The following is a 22,371-nucleotide window of genomic DNA, read 5'->3' on the forward strand; positions in this document are numbered from 1 at the left end:
TGAGGCATTTACCTTATCTTTCCAGAGGAAGAGTTAGAACATGATGAGGAAGTGTGGGTACGGGGACCTATAGAACACTTGGGAAATTCCAGAAATAACAAAGAGGAAAAGACTCTTTAATAACACTATAATCCAAAGAAGGCAAAAGTCATTTTAGTATATTTGCTTCTAATCATATGCCTTTCAGTAAATACAATTTTATAGACTAATTTTTCACCTGTTATATTTGCAAGCATGAGTTCATGTCATTAATAATGCTGTTAGAACTACTTTTAACTATAAATATTCTATAAAACAGTCAGTATATACAAAGGTGGTGCACCTTTTCTTTCCTAATCATTGGGCATTTAGGTATTTCTGATTCTTAAGTGTGAAAGCTACTATTGGAATAAATCTCTGAATATAAATCTTGTACAGAATCATTGCTGATTTAATTAGGTTAGATTCTGAAATATGAGAATGTGCTTGTTCTATTATTCCGTGTTGCCTTTTTCCCCTAAATATTAAGGTCTTTCTTTGCACAAACACCCCAAAATCTCTCCTGCCTTGCTTCTGAATCATAGAGTCACTTTATTGCCAAATATGTCTAGATCCTGAATCTGAAAGTAGAGAGGAAAGATCTTAGAATCTAACATCAGAAAATCTGTTTTCATGTCCCAGCTTACTTCTCATTCACAGGGTAATTCCAGCAAGTTATCTGAGGTCTTCAAGCTTCTTTTATCACCTGGAAGATTGGACATTAATAGTACATCCCTCAGAAAATTGATGCAAGTATTAAAGGAGGTAAAGCTCATGATGAGAGACTTGTAAACCATAGTGGATTCTAGAAAACACCAATTGCTATTATATTTAGGCATGCTTACAGATTTAGACATATTTAGCAGGGAATTAAAAAATAAAAAAGCTAGTTTGAATGGATTTAATATTTTGGTAAAATGAGACCCAAAACTTAAAAAATAATGATAATAATTGTAAAGCCCCAGAAAGAAACAGCAACTGCAAACAAGATCATTTCTAAGCTAAATGACTCACTGGAGATTTCAAAAGCTTTTGCTCACTTGTTGAATTCACAGATCTAAATGTCTCCATTCACAGGTATGTCAGAAAGCTGGTGAACCCAACCCAGAAAGAGGCAGTGCGTAAGAAACAAGCTGATCAAAGCTTAGTCCCTCCTCCATGGAGGCAGGCAGAAAATCTAGCTGGATGACAATTGGCCCCAGCCCTTAACCAAGGGACATTTAATGATGAAGGAGGTTGCTTCTAAGAGGCCAGGCTGCAGGGAGAGGAAATTTGAGGAGAGGCAAAAAGGATTTGAGAGAGAAGCAAGAGCCAGGGAAGGCATTTACTTTCAGCTTTGTGTAGGAGAACTAAGCTACAAGAAGATGTTTGTTTTCTGAATAGGTAGCATGCTACAATGGAATGAAAAAAAAAAAGAAAAGCGGTTCTTTAGGTCCAATCAGAGGAGAAGATTGGATATTTCAGGCATCCACCAGAAGTCCCAGGGGCTCAATGAAGATGACGTTTGAAGAAAAATATGATATACACTATAGCCTTATAGAGAAAAGTCAGCAGGATCTAGGAAAGAAACAGCACACAAATGGGAGACCAGTAACAAATGAGGAAACTAAAGTAAAGCAGGAGGCAAATGGAGAGTCCCACATACCTGGGAAATGCCTCAACATGTACACCTGGGAAGAGATCCAAAGACACAACAAAGAGATGGACCAGTGGCTGGTGATTAATCGCAAGGTCTACAATGTCACCAGCTGGGCCAAAAGACATCCAGGTGGGCACCGGGTGCTGAAGCACTATGCTGGGGAAGATGCCACGGTAAGATACTCCAAAACCCTGCCCTTCCTTCCAACTGTTGGGTGGCTGAGAGTTTGGCTCTCTGCCAAAAGTGATTCTCATATGTGTTCAGACACTACAATCTTTCATGTCCTCACGAACCAATTTTTCAGGATTCCTAAACAGCAAGAACCGGGAAGCAAAGTAAGCCCTGAGGTCTATTATCTGAACCAGTTTGGGGATGATTTCAGATGTGTACAGTGCATACCATGTTTTTGTATTCTGTGTTTTGTTTCATTTTTGCTTGTGTTTCAAGCAGGATCACTGTCTTGCCAGAAGAAAGTTACAAACAGGTGATTAAAATCAGGGGAAAAAAGTCTATAGCCAAGTAGAAATTTATCAGGTTCTCATAATTGGAGTGTTTCAGAAAAAGAAAGTAATTAATCAATGGGCATCAAAATGTTGTTAAAAGTAATAATGAAAACTTTAAATTCTATATGCTTTTAGAGTTCAAAAAACTCTTTTGCATGCTTGTTTACTTAGTCCTGTCAAGGTGATACATGTCATACAACCCTCTTCTCATGAAAGAATAAACTAAAATCAGAGAAGTTAAGTGACTGACTCAAGGTCACCCAGCAGTAGATCTGGGATTCAAAATCTCATATCTTTCCTAACTTTCAGTCTTTCTTTTTTACTTCACTTCTTCTCCTTCAGCATCCACCCTGCATTGAAACAGCTAAGGGGAAAATCATATAATATGTTTGGGGTACCTAGAATATTAGAATACCATAGACACATTCAAATGCAATATCTCATTTAAACCTCACTATGAGAAAAGTGGATAATATCCCCCAATACAGATGAAAACATTGGTGTTCACAGTTGTAAACAACATACCAGCAAGTAATAGTGCCAAATTCTGAAATTAGGTTGGTTTGTCAATAAAGCTCTTTTTATCTGGAGCCTTAAAAATATAATGCTTCCACTTAATATTAGATAGGGAGGTCTCCCAAACCCTTAAGTGCATTTAGGGAATCACTTTAAAATGTTTTAAAATGAAGTTATTTCTAATTCAGTTTGGAATTTTGTTTTTCCTATTGTGCAGATGAAGAAACAGAAGGTCAGAGAAGTTAGCTAGTCTAAGCAAAGTAAAAAATTAAAGAAAATTAATATGTGATGGAACTGAAATTTAAACTTTGGCTTTTTTATTTTATTGTTCCTATAGTTTTTATAGCTTAGCATATAATTTCTCCAGCTGATCTCAAAGTGTAGGACTGAAAACATTTCTCTAAGCACCAATTTGCAAGTGGCACTGCTGTAATCACAATGGGATTTGCAAGCACCTGGCAAATGTGTAAAGTAGGCAAAGTTTTGTCTCTTGGTGCTTTGAATATCTTTTTTCTCGGTTTATCACCCTCCTTTACTGATTGCACTCTCTTTCTTTAACCATCTGCCTATCTTGATTCTACATTCTGATACATACCTTTCTGAATGTACTCCATGCTATATCTGATCACATCTGTCAGATGTATTTTTTTAACAATGTCTGGGCTTTCCTTAGATAAATAAGCCCAAGCTTGTAACAATTGCAGGAAGATCCACACTGTGTAGGAATCCAGAGACCTGAGCATGGAAAAGCAGAGAGGACAGAGTTGGGGTGAGAAAAACAGAAGAAAGAATGACAAAAGTATAATGAAAAAATACTGCAGGGTTATATGGATCCATTGGCCCTACCCCCAAACACAGAGAAAATGCAGGCATCACTTTTCTAATAAAATCCCCAGAATTCACTCAGAGGATCTATTTACTAGCATAAGGACCTTCAACCAACTCAAATAATTCCTTATAATCTTGTTCCACTTGAGACAGCCCAGACAATAAGTCTGGGACTTGCTGATGAATTTTATCTCCTGGAAGTAATTTTAAAAAATAACAGAGACAAATTTATTAATAAAATAGAAACAATTAGAACCCTAGGGGAAAATAACTCTGCCACTTTAGGACTCACATATCTGAAAGAAAATCCAGAGCATGGTCAGTCATGTACCTTAGACTTTCAGAAAACAAAGTCCAAAATGCTCAGAGAATGGCTCAAGAGATATAGGAGGGGAAATTTCTGACTATCACAATACCCCAGGTCTGTGCTAATTCCTGAAAGTGCAAGCATCAGAAGCAGGTATGTGAATGTGGGAAGATTACAGAAGTGCTCAGAGCCTCAGTTTCATATATGTAAAAGGCATCATCCATCTCACTGGTTTATGGTGAAAGCTAAGTACAGTTAGTGCTGGTAACATGTTTAGCACAAGGACATACAATAAAAGTCCATTACATTTTGTTATCATCATTCATATATCCAATAACTTGTATCCTCAGATATGATGCTTACCTTCCATTCACCAAGTGCTTAGAAATCTTGTATTATTTGGTGTCATTTGACTGGGAACAAAGGGTATGAGTGGAGAAATCCCCTGCTCTCTAGTGGGAGAGCATTAGGTCATAAAGTCAGAGTGTCTGAAGTAAAATGGTCCCTGGAAAACTTCAGAGCTGATTGCAGCTTGTGCCTGAGGAACAAGTGTGGACAGAAATACAATCTGTGACAAGCCTACGACCCATAATTGCATCTGCTTGGAGAGTATGTCCTTTTCTTATTTATACAGGAGCCATTCTCCAGGCCTCAATCTTCTTTCTAATATGTGGATAATATCTATGCAATCAGTATCAAAGGGTCATGAATTCATCCATTCATGTAGTCAGATGTTCCAGAACCCTTGTTGGAGACCCACTCTAATGGTTAATAGCACACATTTGGGAATGAGACAATCCTGGTTTGCATCTGGACTCCATTACTTATAAAGAATGTCATGAGGAGGTTGCTTAAGCCCTCAGAGCCTCAGCTCTCTAATCAAGAAAACTGGGATAATAATATGAAGATCTCAGTGTTGTGATGAAAGTCAGGGGAGATAAAATATATAAAGTGCTCCACATAGTGTTTGGCAAAGAAGAAATATTCAACAAAAGGCAGTTTTTGGATTTTATTACTTAGATCTTCCAAGATAGGTTTTAATTTTCTGCAAAGAACTTAACTAAGAAAAATAAATCCATAAAGCATGAGTGAGACATAGTGCCTGCCACTGCACACTTAACATGTGACTTGCCTTCCTGTTTGCAAACTATAGGATGCAAATCTAATGATGCAGTGCTAATAACTATAATCTAGACCCAGTTCTCCTTATCTGGAAGAGCTTAGCCAGGAAAAGTCAGAAACAACTTATAATGCCAACAATAAGAACTGATTATATACATTACAGTATGTATGTATGATAGACTACATAAAAATCATTGAGCTGATGGTAATAAAGCATTCTGATGACAGGAAAATGTATAGGAATAAATAACTAGCTACAATTTTATAAAAGGCACAGTGAATTCTATGACCCAGAAAAGAAATAAATGTATGTTGTCATGCATATACAGAGGCAGCATATCCAGAACAAAGAAAGCAGGACTTTCATTATTCTGTGTGCTTGTCAACACTCTCCTTAGGTCAGACATCATATTCTTTGGATGATACTAAGAAACTGTCGTTCTCTCCCATGATAATCATAGCTCAACATGATAGGGAAAGGATGTCAAAAATTTAGAGGAAGTAGAGCAGAGCCTGTTTCTACTATTTGGAAGACTATCATATGATCATATGGAAGAGATTAGACTTATGTGCAAATCCCATATCCCAAGTGGGTTGGGATGAGTAGAGACAATAGAGGCAGACTGGGGTGGCACAAGGGAGATGGTGGTAGGTATATACAGAGGTGGAGTGCAGATAGGATTAACATCATGAGAAAACCTGTGGCCAGACTGGGCTTTCCAGCTTACACACTTCTTGTGCTTAGAACAACACTGGCAAATAGTACATGCTCAATTAATGTCAGTTACTATCGAGGAGAAGAGAAGGTGTAGGAATAGATAGAGGATCAACAGAAAGGGGAGGGGGAGAGGAAAAAGTTTGAAAGGACCTTGATTACTGAGCTAAGGAGTTGCTTTTTACTCTAACTGCATGTCTTCATCTTTCCATTATATAGAATGCTGCTTCTGTAGTTCAACACCCCTCTTCAACCTATTATCACAGCAAAACTCAACCAAGATTTCTCAGCAATTGGTAAAGGAAAATCATAATCAATAATAATTGCAACTTTTTGGCTTGTCAAAATTCCTTGAATAATCTGTTTCTGAACAAAGGTTCACATTTCAAAACTAAGTGGAGAGAATTCTGACCAAAATGGGGAAAAGAAATGGAATAAAATAAAGTAGCAATGGCTAAAAGCATTCAAATAAACTTGAGAGGCTATTCTGGAGGCTACGCTTAGGAAACTTTCACCTAGTTGTTGCTAATTGCCATGGTTTGCCAAACCCCAAGCAATACTGTTTCTGTTAACCCTAAAGAACACGCTATCTATCTGAGAATCTAGTACTAAGATTAGTACTAGAATCTAGTACTAAAATTACTTTCCAGAAACCTACAGCCTCCAGATGGTTCTTAGACCAGATAAGTCCTGAAACCCAGTGGGGCCAGCCTCTCTAAGAACATCAAACAGTCCCTCCCCATATCCCATATTGCTGACACCCATTATCATGAAAAAGTTAGAATGGGCATAGCTCAAATACCCCTAAAGATTGGGAGAAGGATCAAAGGAGAAGGATGAGTTGTTGCTGAGAAGATAGAATTTATTATCAATCAATATCATATCATTATATTGATATTTCTTTCCATCTCCAGTGTCTTGGAGCAGCTAGAAGGAAAAACCTGAAATTTTGGGACCATAATCCATACCAAACTTTGAACTCTGTTCTATAACTGCTTGTTACAATGCACTTTGAAATTTATTGGACTTTTGTTTATATGTTATATTTCACAATAACAAATATTTAAAAAACATGTGTAGAAATAGGTAAAAAGAAAAAAGGGAGTTAAACTGCTAACAGATAAAAGTGGGCTGTGAAGAGAGAAGAATGAATTTAAGGGCCATTGATTGAAAACAAGGAAGACCAGGAATTACAGGAATGCAACTTCAAACTAGTCCAGGTGCCTCACAAAGCATTGACAACAGGAACGGAGAAGAGGTAGAAGATGTGAAGGCTATTTAGGAAAAAATTTACAAGATAGGGTGAATGACTAGATGAGTAAGCAGAATGAAGACATCTACAATGACTTATGGACATCTAGCTAAGGTAACTAGGTGAATCGTGATATCCATCACAGGATTGTGAAGCTAAAATGGTGAGCTGGTTTGGAAGGGAGAAAAGATAGAGGGAGTTTGGTCTAGAGTCTAACTGAAAGTATCATAAGAAAAGATCTCAGCATATGGAAGGTCTTTTTAACAATGAAAATTATCCAACAATAGAATGAGTTGCAATGGAAAAGTAAATTTCTGATTATCCTTGTGGATGAAGGAACACTGGGGACTTCCCTGTTCCAAAGCAGCTTTCTCCCAGAAAGGCAAACAGTGCACTCTACCCTCAAACCAGCCTATTGAGAATTCACCATCTCTGCAAAACATGAGGACATGGTTATTGTAGTCAATGCTTTTATGCAGAAGAGATCTGAGAAGGAAACAAAAGAGAAATTACACAAAGATGTGAGAGTGAGGGGCCTTCATCTATGTTGGGTATAGAATATTCTGGTGAGCTCCTCAAAGTGAATAAATCTGAGTCTGTACTCAAGTTATCTTGTTTTGCCACTACTTACACACTTAGCAATTGGTGCTTTCTTTTCTGAATTTTTTTTCTTTGTTATATTCTTTAGGAAAGTTTTGATTCATCTGGGATGAATGAAGTAATGCTACTATATAATTACTGCCTCTTAAAACCTGAGCACTTAACTATTAGTCTATATCATTGATAAATTTTATAATGACTGAATAAATGAATAAAATACACCAAAATTAATGGGATTTTCAAGCTATTCATGAACATACAGCAATAATCACTCCTTTCCTATTTCTTCATGAGCTATAATACAAATTTATGAGTAAGTTAGAGAGTGATATGATGATTGAGAAGGAAGTCAGAAAGCTAAAAGAAGAAATTAAGAGCTGCTAGAATGAGAAAAAATTCAGCAACTGGAGATGCTGACAGTAGGAGAAAAAGGAGACTGTTTAAGACCTGCATCTTCTGCAACACTTTGATACTCTCAACTCACAGTAATACAAATGTTATATTCATCTATTTATTCACCCTTTCTTTATTCATCAGGCATGTAGTGATCACATGCCATATTCCCAGCATAGTGATAGGCATTAGATATACACAGATTAATAGTACATAATCTCAGTTTTCAAAACCTCACAATACCACTATGGTGAAAAACTCTATGAATAAAATGTCTTTGGATCCCCCCCAAAAAAATCAGGAAGAACTTTCTAATATAAGCTAAGGAAAATCACACAAAGAGACAATATTTAACCTGGATACTGAAGGATGGAGATAAACTTTTTTGTAGAGACAGAGAAGAAGGCAGTCAAGGCAAAGTGAATCATATGTGCAAAGCCTCAGAATCATAAAGGGGCGTGGAGTTTATTGAATGGAGAGCAGTCCAACGGAGGAGATGTTGTAGGAAACTTACTGGTAGAAGCTAAGTCTGCATATAAGTAGGGTGGTTCTTCCTGAAACTAAAACTTAAGTGATAGGAAGATACCATTACTCTCTACCCAAGAGAAAGTTACTGAATTTAGCCTCATCTAGAAACAATCTGGCATTGCCCTTTTCTTGGGAAACAATTCAGAATAAAATTTATACATCTAAGGATAGGAAGGACCTTACAATTTATTGGCTTTGGAGTCATATAGCTCTGATTTCAAGTCATTTTTTTCTACTGTCATTTGAGGCAAAACATTGTTCCCTTTTACCTGTAACTCAGAAATGATGAAACCTCACAGAGTGATGGTGATGATTATTAGTAGTCTGTAAAATGACCTTTATATATGATGCAGTCAATAAATTCTGGCATCATCCCTTTTCCTTCTTCATTTTATGCCCTCTCCTTTCTTTAGCAAGACCACATTTACCCCCGAATGTTCACAACAGAATCTGTTTTCATGGGAGTTTCAAAAATACGATTGCAAAATTTACTCACTAAGCAAAATGCATTAAGGAAGTCTTCTAAAGAGTGAATATATTCTAAAACTACCTAAACTCCTTTGTTGTAATACAGATCAGTGTAATGAAAATGGTTCCATATATCAGGAACCTACTACTCCTCTGGAAAATTCTATGGCTTTTCAATATCCATTATTACAGCACTGACCTGTAAATACTGTTGGGGATCCAAAGAAACAGTGAATGAACCTTAAAGAATATTATTCTTTACACACAGTTCCAGGATTCTAGATGACTTCCTAGCATAAGATTAAATTAGAATAACTTATGTTTTCTCTAAACCCTGATCTTGAGCTACCAAAATTTTCCACTTTAACCTAAACAATAAGCAGAAGGTGTTTTTTCAGTTTGGATCACCCTGAAATAGTTTAATCTTTTCTTAATCATGGAACCACTCTTTTTTCTCTTTAGGGGAACTAAGCATTAAAATAATAGAAGGGAACAATTTAAAAATACCTTTGAAGTCACCTAGTTTATATTTCCCAAGATGGTCAAGGGAAATTCTCAGAAATAGAGCAAACAGTAGAGGCTGGACTGGTTCTGTCACATACAAAATTATTTCTACCTCAATGAATCAGGGACTCAGGTGACCTGAGTCTACAGAGTTGATATCACACTTCTCTAATTAACCTTATCATTATATAAATAACTTCTTATTAGTAGGTGCATATGTAGTTCTTGGATAAACATAAAGTTGGTTTAGGATTTGAAGAAGGAGAATTCATTATATACACTTGAAGAGTTCAGAGCTTGCTCCACTTAATCACTGGGATATAGAAGAAAAACCCTGAATTGTTGTATGCAAGAGGAGATAGGTACTGAATTCTGATCACCAGGAGTATGCAGTTAAGAAAGATAGCTGATATTTTTGAAAGCTACTATAGGCCAATCAGTGTACTAATTAATTCAGTTAATCCTTATAATAACTTTATGAATCTAGTTATTAATGTCACCACCATTCTAGAGAACAGAAAATTGAAACATGGACAGAACAGAAGATCTGTGGCAAAATCAGAATTTAAATGTAGAACGTTTTCACTAGTACCTCCTTGGATCAGTTTGTACTGATATTCAGGTGATAGTCTTGATTATATTTCTTCATTTAAATCATTTAGATCCCCAATGACATATCATTAGGGGGTCTAGCATCTCCCTCTTGTAAAGTCCTTCTTCCCTCAAAACAGTTTAAATCCATGGGATGGGGTATGCTGTGCCTCACTTTTCAAAGTAAGCATGATATAGGAACCACCACCATTTTTCATAGCCACCTGGAAATGCTCTTGAATACGGACCTCAGGTCCAAAAATACATTTGGTCATCTCAACTCCTTACTTGGTTATAACTAGTCCCTGCACAGGCCATTGTAACATTTTGTTTAGAAAGATGTGACTCCTTTAGTGTCAAACTTAGCCAACCATAATATGAAGCTCAAAGGTCATGCTTCCACATTCCCTCATGCCTTTGTCTTCCTCTCATCATCAACTTACTTTCTCTACAAATAATTTAATTCAAGTGTCTCATTCTCTGGACGTGGTCAGGAACCAAGAGCCACCTTACATGGGAAATATGACTTGCATAGCCTGTCTTCATCACTACATGCCTTAGAGAGGGAGAGCAATGCCCACAGTAAGCCTGATGCCATTATTCAGATTCATCATGGCCCATAAACTCAACCTAACTATTTCTTCTGGTGCTCAATAAAAGAAACAGTGACTTCTTCCAATGCTAGAAGATAACCTGACTGTGCTGAACCTGCCCAGTGAAGTGATGCTTCCAGTATGGGGACCTTACTGGATTTATGATGTTTTCATAAAAGATTTCCAAGGGTAATTTCGATCAATCCATTAGAAACATCTACCTGGAGTTAAAAGCAAAGATTCTATCATGAAGTCCCATGCTGATTCCCAGGATGAGGTAAGTAAGGAGACACATCTGTGGAAATGCACATCTCATCTAAGGCTCTAATTCATCTGTCTGATTTACAGGATGCCTTCAGGGCCATGCACCTAAATCTTGACATTGTACGGCTGTACCTTGAGCCACTGCTTATTGGAGAGCTTTCCCCAGGAGAGCCTAACCAGGAGAGAAATAAAAATGTGAGTAAGATCTCAGGACCCAAAATGTGTGTGGAGGGATGGTGACAAGCAAGGCATATTTCGAGGTCAACTTATTATTCTGTGTGACAAACCAACCATCATTCTTGGGTGGGGCTGAAATAGATTGAATGAATGAATCCCACATATTTTGAAACAATTTCATTCCCGTTAGAACCTCATACCTCTTACATCTCTGTGAAACAAAGAAGTGGAATTCTTAGCTCTGCACCAAACAGTAATCCCATGACTCTACATGTTTATTTTGGGCCAGGCAAATTATACATATAAGTTTTCATTAACTGCTTGTAATTATTTGTTTAATGTCTATGTTTCCTGTTAAACCTGTGAGAGCTGACTATCTGGCCCATCCCTGTTTTCTGAGGGCCTGCACACTATCAGACATGTAGTAGGAACTCCATAAATAACTGCTGAATTAAAGATGCAAATATGTCCTCACTATAGCTCTTTTGGTTTTTGATGAAATTATATCCTTGTGAAAGTCCTAAAACTGGTAGGCCCGAGGTCTGGAACTCTAAATCACTTCTCTCTGACCCCAAAACCCTCTGAAACTCCCAAGAAGGGTTGATATTCTTTCTCTAATACTTTGGCTACACAAAATACTGTCTCCTAAAGAACAGGGTCTTCATCAGGCAGAAAATTGCTTGGATGGTTTCGCCTGATATTTAAAAGAATTGTACTTAATATTGAGAAATTCATTTTTTTTTTACATGGACAGGTACTGGGAAATGAACCCAGGTTTCTGACATGGCAGGCAAAAACTCTGCCTGCTGAGGCACCATGGCGCACACTAAGCAATTCACTTTTCATAGCAGCTGACATTTGTATGATTCTCAAGTCTTTTCAAATTATATGTACACAGGGCTCATCCATATACACCTGTCAGGCAGAGAGAGTAACAATTTTATTTCCATTTTAAGAAATGAGGAAAAAGATGCACACGCAAAGCAGGTCAAATCTGAGAACATAGTACCAGCTACATGAAGAGCTGAGACTGACACTTCAGCTCACACATTAGTGCAGTGCTGAAACTAACACTTCAGCTCAGCTCGCAACTTTAGTGTGGAGTTGAGACTAACACTTCAGCTCACACTTTAGGCCCCCATGCTGAGTGCTGGGCAACATAGCTTGGTGGTCCAGAAAGGGACCTCTGAGGTTTGGATGGCTTGCACATGCATCCCAGACCAGGCATTTAAGATGTATGCATTTAGACTGGTTATGATACCTCTCTGTGGCTCAATTTCTCTACCTGTAAAATATCAACAATACTAGTACCAACATCATAAGAGTCAATAGGAAGATAATTGAAAGAGTAAAGGCATTTCACACACAGCATATAGGAAATGCTCAGTGAATTTTAAATCTTATAATCATGAGCTCAAAAGGGGCACTAGTAATTTATAGATCTCCAGATGTGTCCCCATCATTTGTTTCAGGCCACCCTGTGTTAAAAGAAGTTGCATAGATTAATTGCTTTTCCTAAAATTTTTCTGTAGGGAAAGGAGAATCCTGCTAATAACTAATGGCTGAGAGCTGTAATAAATCATTATCAAAAAGGATGTTGTTCTCTGGGGGTAAAAGTTTTATCATAAATTTTCTTTGGCATGTCTATGTGAATATTTATATATATATATATAATACAAATAATATAATACATATATGTAATACATTAAATACATAAATACTTATGTATTTAATGTCTGAACACATGACAGAGTGGCAGGGGGCATAAATTGAAGTCCAGGGTCTGACACTGACTTGCTGATGATTTGAAACCAGTCACTCTCTATTCTGGACTTTGGTGACCCCTACTCTGCACAATAAATGGGCTGGAAAAGATAACCAGGCTAGATGCTCTCTAGAGGTGATGAATTAATTTCTTTTTATGGCCACAGAATTCCAAGGCTGATGGGGGCTTGACAGATAAAGCCATCAGGGCTTTTCCCAGGCTTTACCAGTTCCCTTAAAAGTTTCAGCAGTGAAATTTGAAATCAATTTTTGGCTTCTAGAATTATTAATATAGCTCTTTAAAAAATTCTCTTTTTTCTTAAATCTATGCAACTCTGTACTCTGTCTCATTCTCTGTTCACTTTCCCAGCTGTTTTATTTTCAAACTGATTATAGTATTAAACCAAAAGATCCATGTGTCAAGTATATAAACCACTAGCATTATACATGAACACACACACACAGCACACACATACAAGGCCACTCCCACTAGCAGACATGCTTTCATACCAATGTGGAACCTGTCTTGTTGCTGGGGATTTATTGACCAGCTCTCAGATAATTCATCCTTAGAGTTAATCTTAATGAATGCTACTGTTCTATTCCCACCATCTTCTATGAAAGAGCTTTTTCCACATATTAACAGCTGATGATTTGGAAAGTACTGTGTAAACTTTACAAGTAGTTATGGTAACTATAGATCCATTTAGATAATTGAGATCTTCAAAGCATAATTGAGGTCCAATCAACTCCTGAATAACACTATGGTTGAGAAGGCAACTCTAAGGCTGTGTATCTGTCTACCAACACTGCTACTCTCTACCCCCTCCAAAAAAAGAAAAAAAACTAAGTTCCATAAGAACAGTTTGAAAACAGTTTACAAATAACTATTCACCTCTCTCTTCCTCTGGAAAAAAATTCATAACCTTTCTTCAAAGATTTTGTTTCTTTGTTCAGTGCATTTTGGTTTTAATTCTGGCCAAGTGATCCAATCATTTTGGAGAGAGAGGTCTTAAATCAGGTGACATTTTCACAGATAAGAGTTCAGTACAATATATAATTTTTTTTGTTTTGCTCTAAAATAATAGTACTAGTCTTATTACTTTGTGAGAATTACTAAGATTTTTATCTAAAATGCTTAGCAACCTAAGTGTCTAGTATATGATAATAGTTCAGCAAATGGTAGCTGTTTTATTATTAATACATTGGTTTGTATTGTCTCTCACCTGAAGGTACTGATTTCTTTCTTGTATATTTATTTCACAGTCCCAGTTGGTGGAAGATTTCCAAGAACTGAGAAGGTCATTAGAAGCAATGAACATGTTCAAGGCCAACATGGGATTCTTTTTCCTTCACCTGGCTCAGGTCTTAATTTTGGAAGCCCTAGCTTGGCTAACACTGTGCCATTTTGGCAGTGGCTGGACTGTTACAATATTTGTTTCTCTTCTTCTGACAGTTTCTCAGGTGAGGAAATATCCTAAGCCCAGGAAGTAGCCTTGGGGAAAGTTTCAGACGTTCTTCTCTCTTCTCTTTAGATTGGTGTCAGCTGCTGCCTGACACTTCCTGGCAAGCTTGTCACCAATGTACTACTTACCAGCAAGTTACCAAACCTCACTAGACCCCAGTTCCCTTGTCTGTAAAATAGGGGTAGTAATTTCCTTATGGAATTAGTCTGAGAAGAACTAAATAGGTTAATGATAAAATGCCTACACAATGGCTGATATATGGTACATATTTAATTTATGTTAGCTGTCATTATTAGCCCCATTTTTTTTCTGGCAAGTTCAGTTATTGGTGACTTGTCCTTGCTTATAAAATCCTCTTCCTTATCTTTCATTCATTAACCAACCAACATTTATCAGTGCATCAGACCAAGGATTTTTCAATGGCAGAGGCTACATCTTATTATATAAGAATAAGAACATATGAATTCTGCTGCAAAAGACAATACAACAACAATCATGTTGCAAGGCATTTGATTAATCTTTTTTGAATGAAATATGAATCTCTGAATTCAGCCTTCATTGAACACAATATACTGTGCTGTGAAAACAAAGAGAAATTCACATGTCCTTGACTTTGGGAAAAGGGTCATCCACTGGGAGAGATAGTCATTCAAACAACAAAGTATGCTACTCAAGCAGGGGAATAGCTTATGTGCCATTGGAGCAGAAAGAGGCATTTAATTATGACTGGAATGATTGGATAAGACTGGGTCAAGAATTAGCAGCCATGTGTGTGCAGATTTCAGAAATGTATTAACTGTTTTTGAAAAGCCAACTTGCTTTACTTCTTGAAAATTGACTTTTGGAAACAAAAAGAAAAGGAAACATTTGGTGCTTAGCATAAGCAGAGCATTTTACACACATTTAAGTTGCACATCATCCCTATGAGCCAGATATTATCTCCACCTATAAGGTGAAGAACTGAGTTTCAGAACTATTGAGTAACCTGCCAAATATCAAATATGGGAAGATTTTAACCATAGACAAGAAAAATTTCTAGGCTGAGAGAAAGACCTGTGCAAAAGTACAGAACAAGTATGAGAAAAAGAAAGTAAACATGGCTTGAGGCAAAACAAGTCCCCTACTTTTCTCAAATGGGCTCCTGAATGCCCTCCTAATCTCATTGATTGAATGCTTCTTAGATTCCCAACTTCTCTAACAATGACTTTGTCTTTCCTAGGTCCAGAGCTCCTTTTTGCAGCATGATGTAGGACATCTTACCATGTTTCAAAAAAGCAAGTGGAACCACCTGATGCAGAAATTTCTGATGTGCCATCTCCTGGTACAGAATATTCATGCCAAATAATGGGAATTTCTTGAATGTCATTCTGCAGGCAGTGGTTTCAAGATAACATATGTACATAATATTATAACATATACACTAAAATGGAATTCCCAATGTTTGCCAGGAAAAAATGTTTCTAAGAAATTCTAATATTTTTCCTTATCCCAACAGATTATTTTGCCCAATTCCTGGCACCTCACTACCCTAAGAAACCACCCCTCAAGAGAAGGGTTGTAGCTTTCAAAATAAAGGTGTGCACTAGAGAGTCATAATTGGGAATATTCAAAGCATGAATCTGGGCACTTGTTGCTAAGGATCTAGGAGCATCCCTAGAAGGCCTGATTAGTCCTAGAAGGGTTGGGTTATGAAGGAATAGATAAAGGAAAAAATGTGGGAGAATGGGTAATAGTTCAAAGGAAAGAGAAAGAGCATGCAGGGAAGACCAAACGGCTTTGTTCAAGAGTTGAAAACTGTGAAACCCAGGCTGCTGGAGAAAGCAGGTGTGATGATGGCAGGTGGCTTTTTTCTTCCTAAATTAAGATCCAAAAGGGCAGGAGCACTGTTTCATGCACAACTGCAACGCAATACCCAGCAGAACACCTTTCACATAATAGACCCTCTATAAGCATGAATGAAGGAATGAATAAATGAATGAACAAATGAATGAAGGCAACAGTACAGGATCTAGTGGTTGCTCTGACAATTTCATAGGCCTCTTGTTAGAGTTATATGTGGTATTCACGCATTGTGCTAACCCAGTTCTCTGGCATATAAGAAATAATCATTGCTTGTTAGTTATCATTAATTTAGAAACAATCTTTCCAGATATGAAATGAGGATGCAAATCATAAAGAAAAATGTCCAGTCATGGTGGTATTAAGGAGATAGGGAACTAAACCGTAAGTAAGGGCATCACTGAGTTAGGAGGTCTATTGGTTACCTAATCTCATCTATTTTTTTTCACATGGAAGCTTAAGTAGATTAAATAACAGGAAGTTGGTTCTTGTTATGTGTTAAAATACGTCTATCCTCCAAGATGATTAGATGAATAATATATGTTCATTTTATGGGACATTTCATTTAACAGGAAAATACCTGTTCTGCCCACTAGCATGACGGTAGATAGATGAGATGTTTTTTGATTCACTCAGAAATCTTCATGACAAACTAAAAGCAAAGACAGTTTCTTGTTCTTGTGAAACAAGCCCTTTTCTTTTCTGAGGAATCAGAGCTATGACAGGTAAGACTCATTTGTCCTAGAGGTAATTGGCAGTTGATTTTGTACCAGGCTGTGGAATATTGCAGATCATCTCCACATTTGCTGGTACTTTAAAAAACAACTTCTTCTCCACTGGTTCAAATTTGTATGTAGCTATATAAATTGTGTCTTCAGAAACAATTTTGCACTAGTTGAAATGGATATAACCTCGATGACTTGTGAATAAGGTTAGAAAATGGGAAATGACTCTAAAAACAAATCAAATGTGGCCATTTTGTAGTGATTCATGAGCTACATAAGTACAGGATTCCATTATGTGCAGAAGAGAAAATTACCTGTGGGGAGGAAAGATGCACCTGAAAGAGGTGACAAAGAAAAGTGTAATATAAACAGCCTCACCCCCATTATAATTTAAAAATTTTAAAACTTGATTTCACATCAGTTGACCTCTTTCTTCAAAAAGGCACAGATACTCAGATTATTTGAAGCTTTTGTTCACTAGCTGTGCAAAAATATATGTGGCCTGGTCTGCCTGTTTGCACAATAAACAGAGCCCTTTTGAAAACAAAACCATGAAATGCATGCATATTTTTTGGACTTGTATTCAATCCTAAAATCAAAATGGACCCCTTGTAGCATGTTTTTCACAGATGAACCAGTATGTAAATTGAAAACTATAACAATTAAATGTTCTTACATGGATAATGAGGCAGAATAATTGAAATTAATACTTTTCTAGAAAATCTGGCCTATCCTGTTTTGATGACTATACTCTAAAACAGTTGAGGGGAAGGAGTATCAAACATATTGTTTCCTGTGATCCCCTTGGTAACCTTGTCGATTTTACAGATTAGGAATTTATCCAGGGTCATAAACCTAGTAGATGGCCAAGTGCCAAGTGGGGTGTTTAAACTTAAATCAATTCCAGCCCAAAGCTTTGGTTCTTTATACTGCATCAAGAAAGGGCCTAACTTGGAAATGAGGTATGACTTAGATTGGTTCGTGAGTAGAATTAGACCCAGGGTAACCAGTTTTACATGAAGCTAATAATCCTTTTCTTCCCCATGGGTTACTCTTTTTCTGTCTCTGGAAGTAAGCTTCCAGGCAGTTGCTTTAGAGGACATGCATAATTATTCTGCTGGCTGACCACTGTTCTAAGGTCTGGGGCCTTGAGCTGTTGAGATCTGTTCCCCAATGCATGGTGAATTAAGACCTATCTCCCATCATTACAACTGCAACAGGTAGTTGTTACTGAAAAGGGTACAATCAGCTGGTGGAAGAGACCAAAACTTTGAATCTCAGTAGATTTAACTGAAAGAGAGAATCATTGATCATCACACAGTTCATATTTGTCTACTGCTCCCATTCAATCTCATGTTCCATAAATGTGGGAGCTTTATTTTATAATGTTCCTATTTGTATTCACAATACCTCAATTGGTATTTGACACATGGGATGCACTTCAAAACAAACAGCAAATGGGTGACTGAATGAATGCACAAGTGAAGGAGTGAATGGGTGGTATGCTATCTGATGGAAGAAATATGGAGTGTGATGGATCCCAAAAAGGGAAATTAAATTGATGAAAATAACTGAGTTTAAGATATCATGAGAAATCTCAAGGGAATTCAAAAAGTGTGCATACAGGCATGAGATTCGGGAGAGAGATCTGGCCTGGAGAGAGGGATTCCACTGAAAAGTGTTAGGAAGACTGTTAGAGATGATAAGAGAATAGCGCTGCTGATGGGGGTGGGGTCAGGCTGAGAACCCTGCCAGAAAAACTATGGGAAAACCATGCTAATGCATAGAGATTTCCAAAAATACCTGGTTCCCTCTACCACGGATGTATATATTCTAGACCAGCATGGTCCAGCTGAAAAGTAATACAAACTAAAATGACACATATCATTTTAAATATCTTAACAACTTTTGAAAGTGAATTTATGACCTGATATCTCCAAAATATTATCATTTCAACATGCAATCAACATAAAGGATTATTAATGAGCTGTTCTGTGTTCCTATCTCTGTACTGAGTCTTCAAAATCAGGTGTGTATTTCACATTTACAGCCCATCTTAACTTGACTAGCCCCATTTTGAGGCCTCTATAGTCACATGTGGCTAGTGACCATCACATTAGAAAACCTGTATAGTCTAGTTATTGCCAGATCCAAATGCACAATTTGGAAACTAATATTACTGCTTATTTTTTCATGATTGGTTAACTTAGTAGGGAAAGGGGGAAGAAATTGAATATTTCCTATGTGCCAATATTTTACACACATAGTCTCATATTTTATTCAAAACTGCTAATAGAGATAAATGTCATCATTATACTGTATTTACTTGAGAGGGAATTTGGCCTCAAAAAGGATAGAGAATTTTCCTAAACCACACAGCCAGTATTTGTGCGCCAATATATGAACCTGGGTTGATGTGCCTCCAAATTCTTTCACCTATATAAGCCAGCAGACATTTATTGAGAGAAAACCACAAACAACCTAGTCAGAAATGATTCAAGCCTGGTATCAGCTAAAAGAATTTTTGTTTCGTTTATTTTTATATGAGAGCATTGAGGTCTTGAGACATGGAAATCTGAGTCAATTCCCCATCTTGAGATCACTTCAGATCCATGATTCTTTGAATACTTATTGAAGTAGGATACCTGGGGCCACTTTTTACCCCAGAACTAATTTAAGTCTCAGAGCTAAGGTTTATTTTTTGCAGAATAAGTATAATAATCTCTGCCCTACATACTTGCTGAGTTATCCATTTTGTTTCTTTTTAATGAGGATCAAATAAAACAAAAGGTAGAAAAAAATTGATTTCAACAGATTTTTATGATTTTCATCAAGAAGAGTTGTTTTAGCCTGAAGTTATCTTCTGGGCCCGAGAATTATTTGTTTTTAGACTAGGAGAGCCTCTGATGAATTAATTGTTCTGACCCAATGGTGGGGACAAGACTGATAAGTTTGGATATCCTATTTTGACTTTGTGCTTGCATGCAGAAAACTCTGACAATGGAGGGTATAACAGGAAAGAAGTCTTGAAGCTAATGAAACCCTCTCTTCTCCTCAGGGCTTGTCAGCAAACTGGTGGAACTACCGACACTTCCAACATCATGCAAAACCAAACATCTATCTCAAAGATCCAGACATTGACTTGGGCCCATTTTTTCTGCTTGGAGAGTCACAATCTGTCAAGGTACATTTAGACTCCTGGGCAGCATAAAATTGCAAAATGGTTCCTGGAAATGCCTCCAGCCTGTCTTGGAAAGATGAAGTAGGAAATTCCAGATTCAAGCACACTTGAGAGCATCTCTACAACTGTAGATCCAGGATATAGAAGTGAAGTAACTGAATCACGGGTTGTAAGACTGGAAGGAGATTTAGAGTATATGACTGTGATCTTAAATGTTGTCCAGTTGAACTTCCCAAAGGAGGAAATATGAGAACACTTACTGCTGTCCTTGAACAATCTGGGTGAAATTCATGACCCTGCTCAATACCTGTTCACTTCCTCTGAGCCAGTACAAGCCAACATTACAATGTGGAACTAGGTAACTGAGGGAGATAATGACTCTTCCATGTTTGACAGTGACATGTAGAAACATTCACCCAGAGAAGATAGGTCATTACACTAAGTAAGCACTAGATCATGAACTTCCAAATATCTATTTTTCTCAATTAATTCTAACCCAGTTAGAGGAGATACTATTGCTCATGTTCATTTTGGTTCATGTATATATGAAGTACAGCCAAAGACACCTACAATGTCTACTTCATTATAATTTGGACTTCTTGGACAACAGAAAAACAAGAAGAAAAAGTCCTATCTAGAGTTTTTCAGTTACTGATTCCCTTAAACTTCCACTCCAAACTCTCATGTAATGAACTATTTGAATTAAAAGCTTTCACTGAAAGAGCCTTCCTTAAACAAAAGGGATATAAGTATAATCAAAGAAAAATATGTCTCTTTTTCTAAAAGGGAAATGCTGAATCTTAAGAGTTAGCTAATATGAAGAAGGTGATGTCTCCATCTTGAATAAAATAGAACTTTATAATAATGGTGTATAGCTTGCCAAGTTGCTACCTAAACCTATGACACACAAACTCAAAAGTGTTCCATTCTTTGAAAACAGATTTCTCCAGAATATATTTTTGAGAGGCTTATCCTCTTCTCTAGCTGAATTAAGAAATAAAGTCTCTTGCCCAGATTTTAAAAATATAAAATCCTTAGCTATGATCACACACCAGATGCTTTTGACAATACTTCCACAACAAGTTGGATATCCTTATTGTTTGTAGATTTGTATGTTCATCTCTAGAATTGTAGCATGTTGATTTATCTAATTGTTCCCCCCAGAACAAGGGAGGTTTGCCTAACTGAAGTTCACGAAGCAGCTTGATACTCTCCAACCTAAAAATAATGCAAACTAAAATGATGCATATCATTTTAAATGTCCTAACAACTTTTGAAAGTGAATTTATGATGTGATATCTCCAAAATATTATCATTTAAACATGCAGTCAACTTAAAGGATTATTAATGAGATGTTCTGTATTTATTTCTCTGTACTGAGATATATTCTTTAGAGCTATATTCAATACACAAACTGTATTTTCATCAGTGGTGGAGGCCACCATTTCAACTTCTGTAGCTGCTCTTGGGACATGTTTCTAGAACCTTAAGGTTCTATATAAGATAGTTCCAAAGTCTGCAAGAATCATCTAAAATCATTTAAGCTCAAATGACTTTTGAGTTGCTCCACATTGAAAAATAAGCATATGGGAACTTGGTATTTTAAGTATGATTTTCCCGTAAACCTACAACTTCTGCAATTTAAAAAAAAAGTTTGCTGAACCCTGAACTTTTCCTTTCTTCCCTCTTTATTGGCAGTCTTTCAATCACTTTTTTAAAACATTCATTCTTCCAACAGGCATTGATTGAATATCTAGGTGCCTGATCATATGCTCATATGTTGAAAGATATAAGGTTCTCTTTTTTGGTGATACTCAAAATCACCCTGTCATCTAAATTTGCCAAGTCCCAAGCATTTTCTACCTAATCTGTCTCCCATATTTCCCACCATTTAAATATGTGGTGGCATGGGATTAACTGCAATGATTACATAGGTATTGTTATTTCATCACCATGAGATTTTTATTTGAATAAGAAAGGACAACCTTGTTATTCAGATAAGAAAAGAAAGTTATAATTTAAACAAGATGGCATCATGGCAGGGTTAGGGGGACTACAGTCCTCAGTTCTTCTCTGAAAAGTACAGGAAGAAACTGTCTGAATCAATGGTTCTGTGGCTTTAGAGTCTGGAAAACACATTATAGCATTCCAGAAAAGGGCAGAAAAACGAGACTGAGAATTGCAGAAAAACTTTGAGTCAACTGCTCCTGCCCTCAAAGATTGCCTTGGATATGGTCTATCATTGCTACAGGCAGAGAATCTTATGTTTTCCAAGATATGAGCACATGACCAGGCTCCCTTCCCGGGAATGGGGTGTGCAAGACCAAGTCCCAAGCATGGCTTCTAATATGTGATTTTGGACTGTTAGTTTCTTCTCA

General features: G+C 37.0%; 1 protein-coding gene across 1 annotated transcript in view; it reads left to right on the forward strand.

The window, feature by feature from the left end:
- Positions 1-1,509: 1,509 nt before the first annotated feature.
- The window catches only part of LOC143672585 (fatty acid desaturase 2-like protein FADS2B), a 31,943-nt gene continuing 11,081 nt past the window's right edge, over positions 1,510-22,371 (forward strand). The window contains exons 1-5 of the mRNA XM_077147179.1: positions 1,510-1,830; positions 10,926-11,036; positions 14,049-14,246; positions 15,468-15,569; positions 19,871-19,996. Of these exons, the coding sequence (XP_077003294.1) occupies positions 1,510-1,830; positions 10,926-11,036; positions 14,049-14,246; positions 15,468-15,569; positions 19,871-19,996 (858 nt within the window). The remainder of the gene's footprint in view (positions 1,831-10,925; positions 11,037-14,048; positions 14,247-15,467; positions 15,570-19,870; positions 19,997-22,371) is intronic.

The sequence above is a fragment of the Tamandua tetradactyla genome, chromosome Y, assembly GCF_023851605.1.
Source record: "Tamandua tetradactyla isolate mTamTet1 chromosome Y, mTamTet1.pri, whole genome shotgun sequence".
NCBI classification, from domain to species: Eukaryota; Metazoa; Chordata; class Mammalia; order Pilosa; family Myrmecophagidae; genus Tamandua; species Tamandua tetradactyla.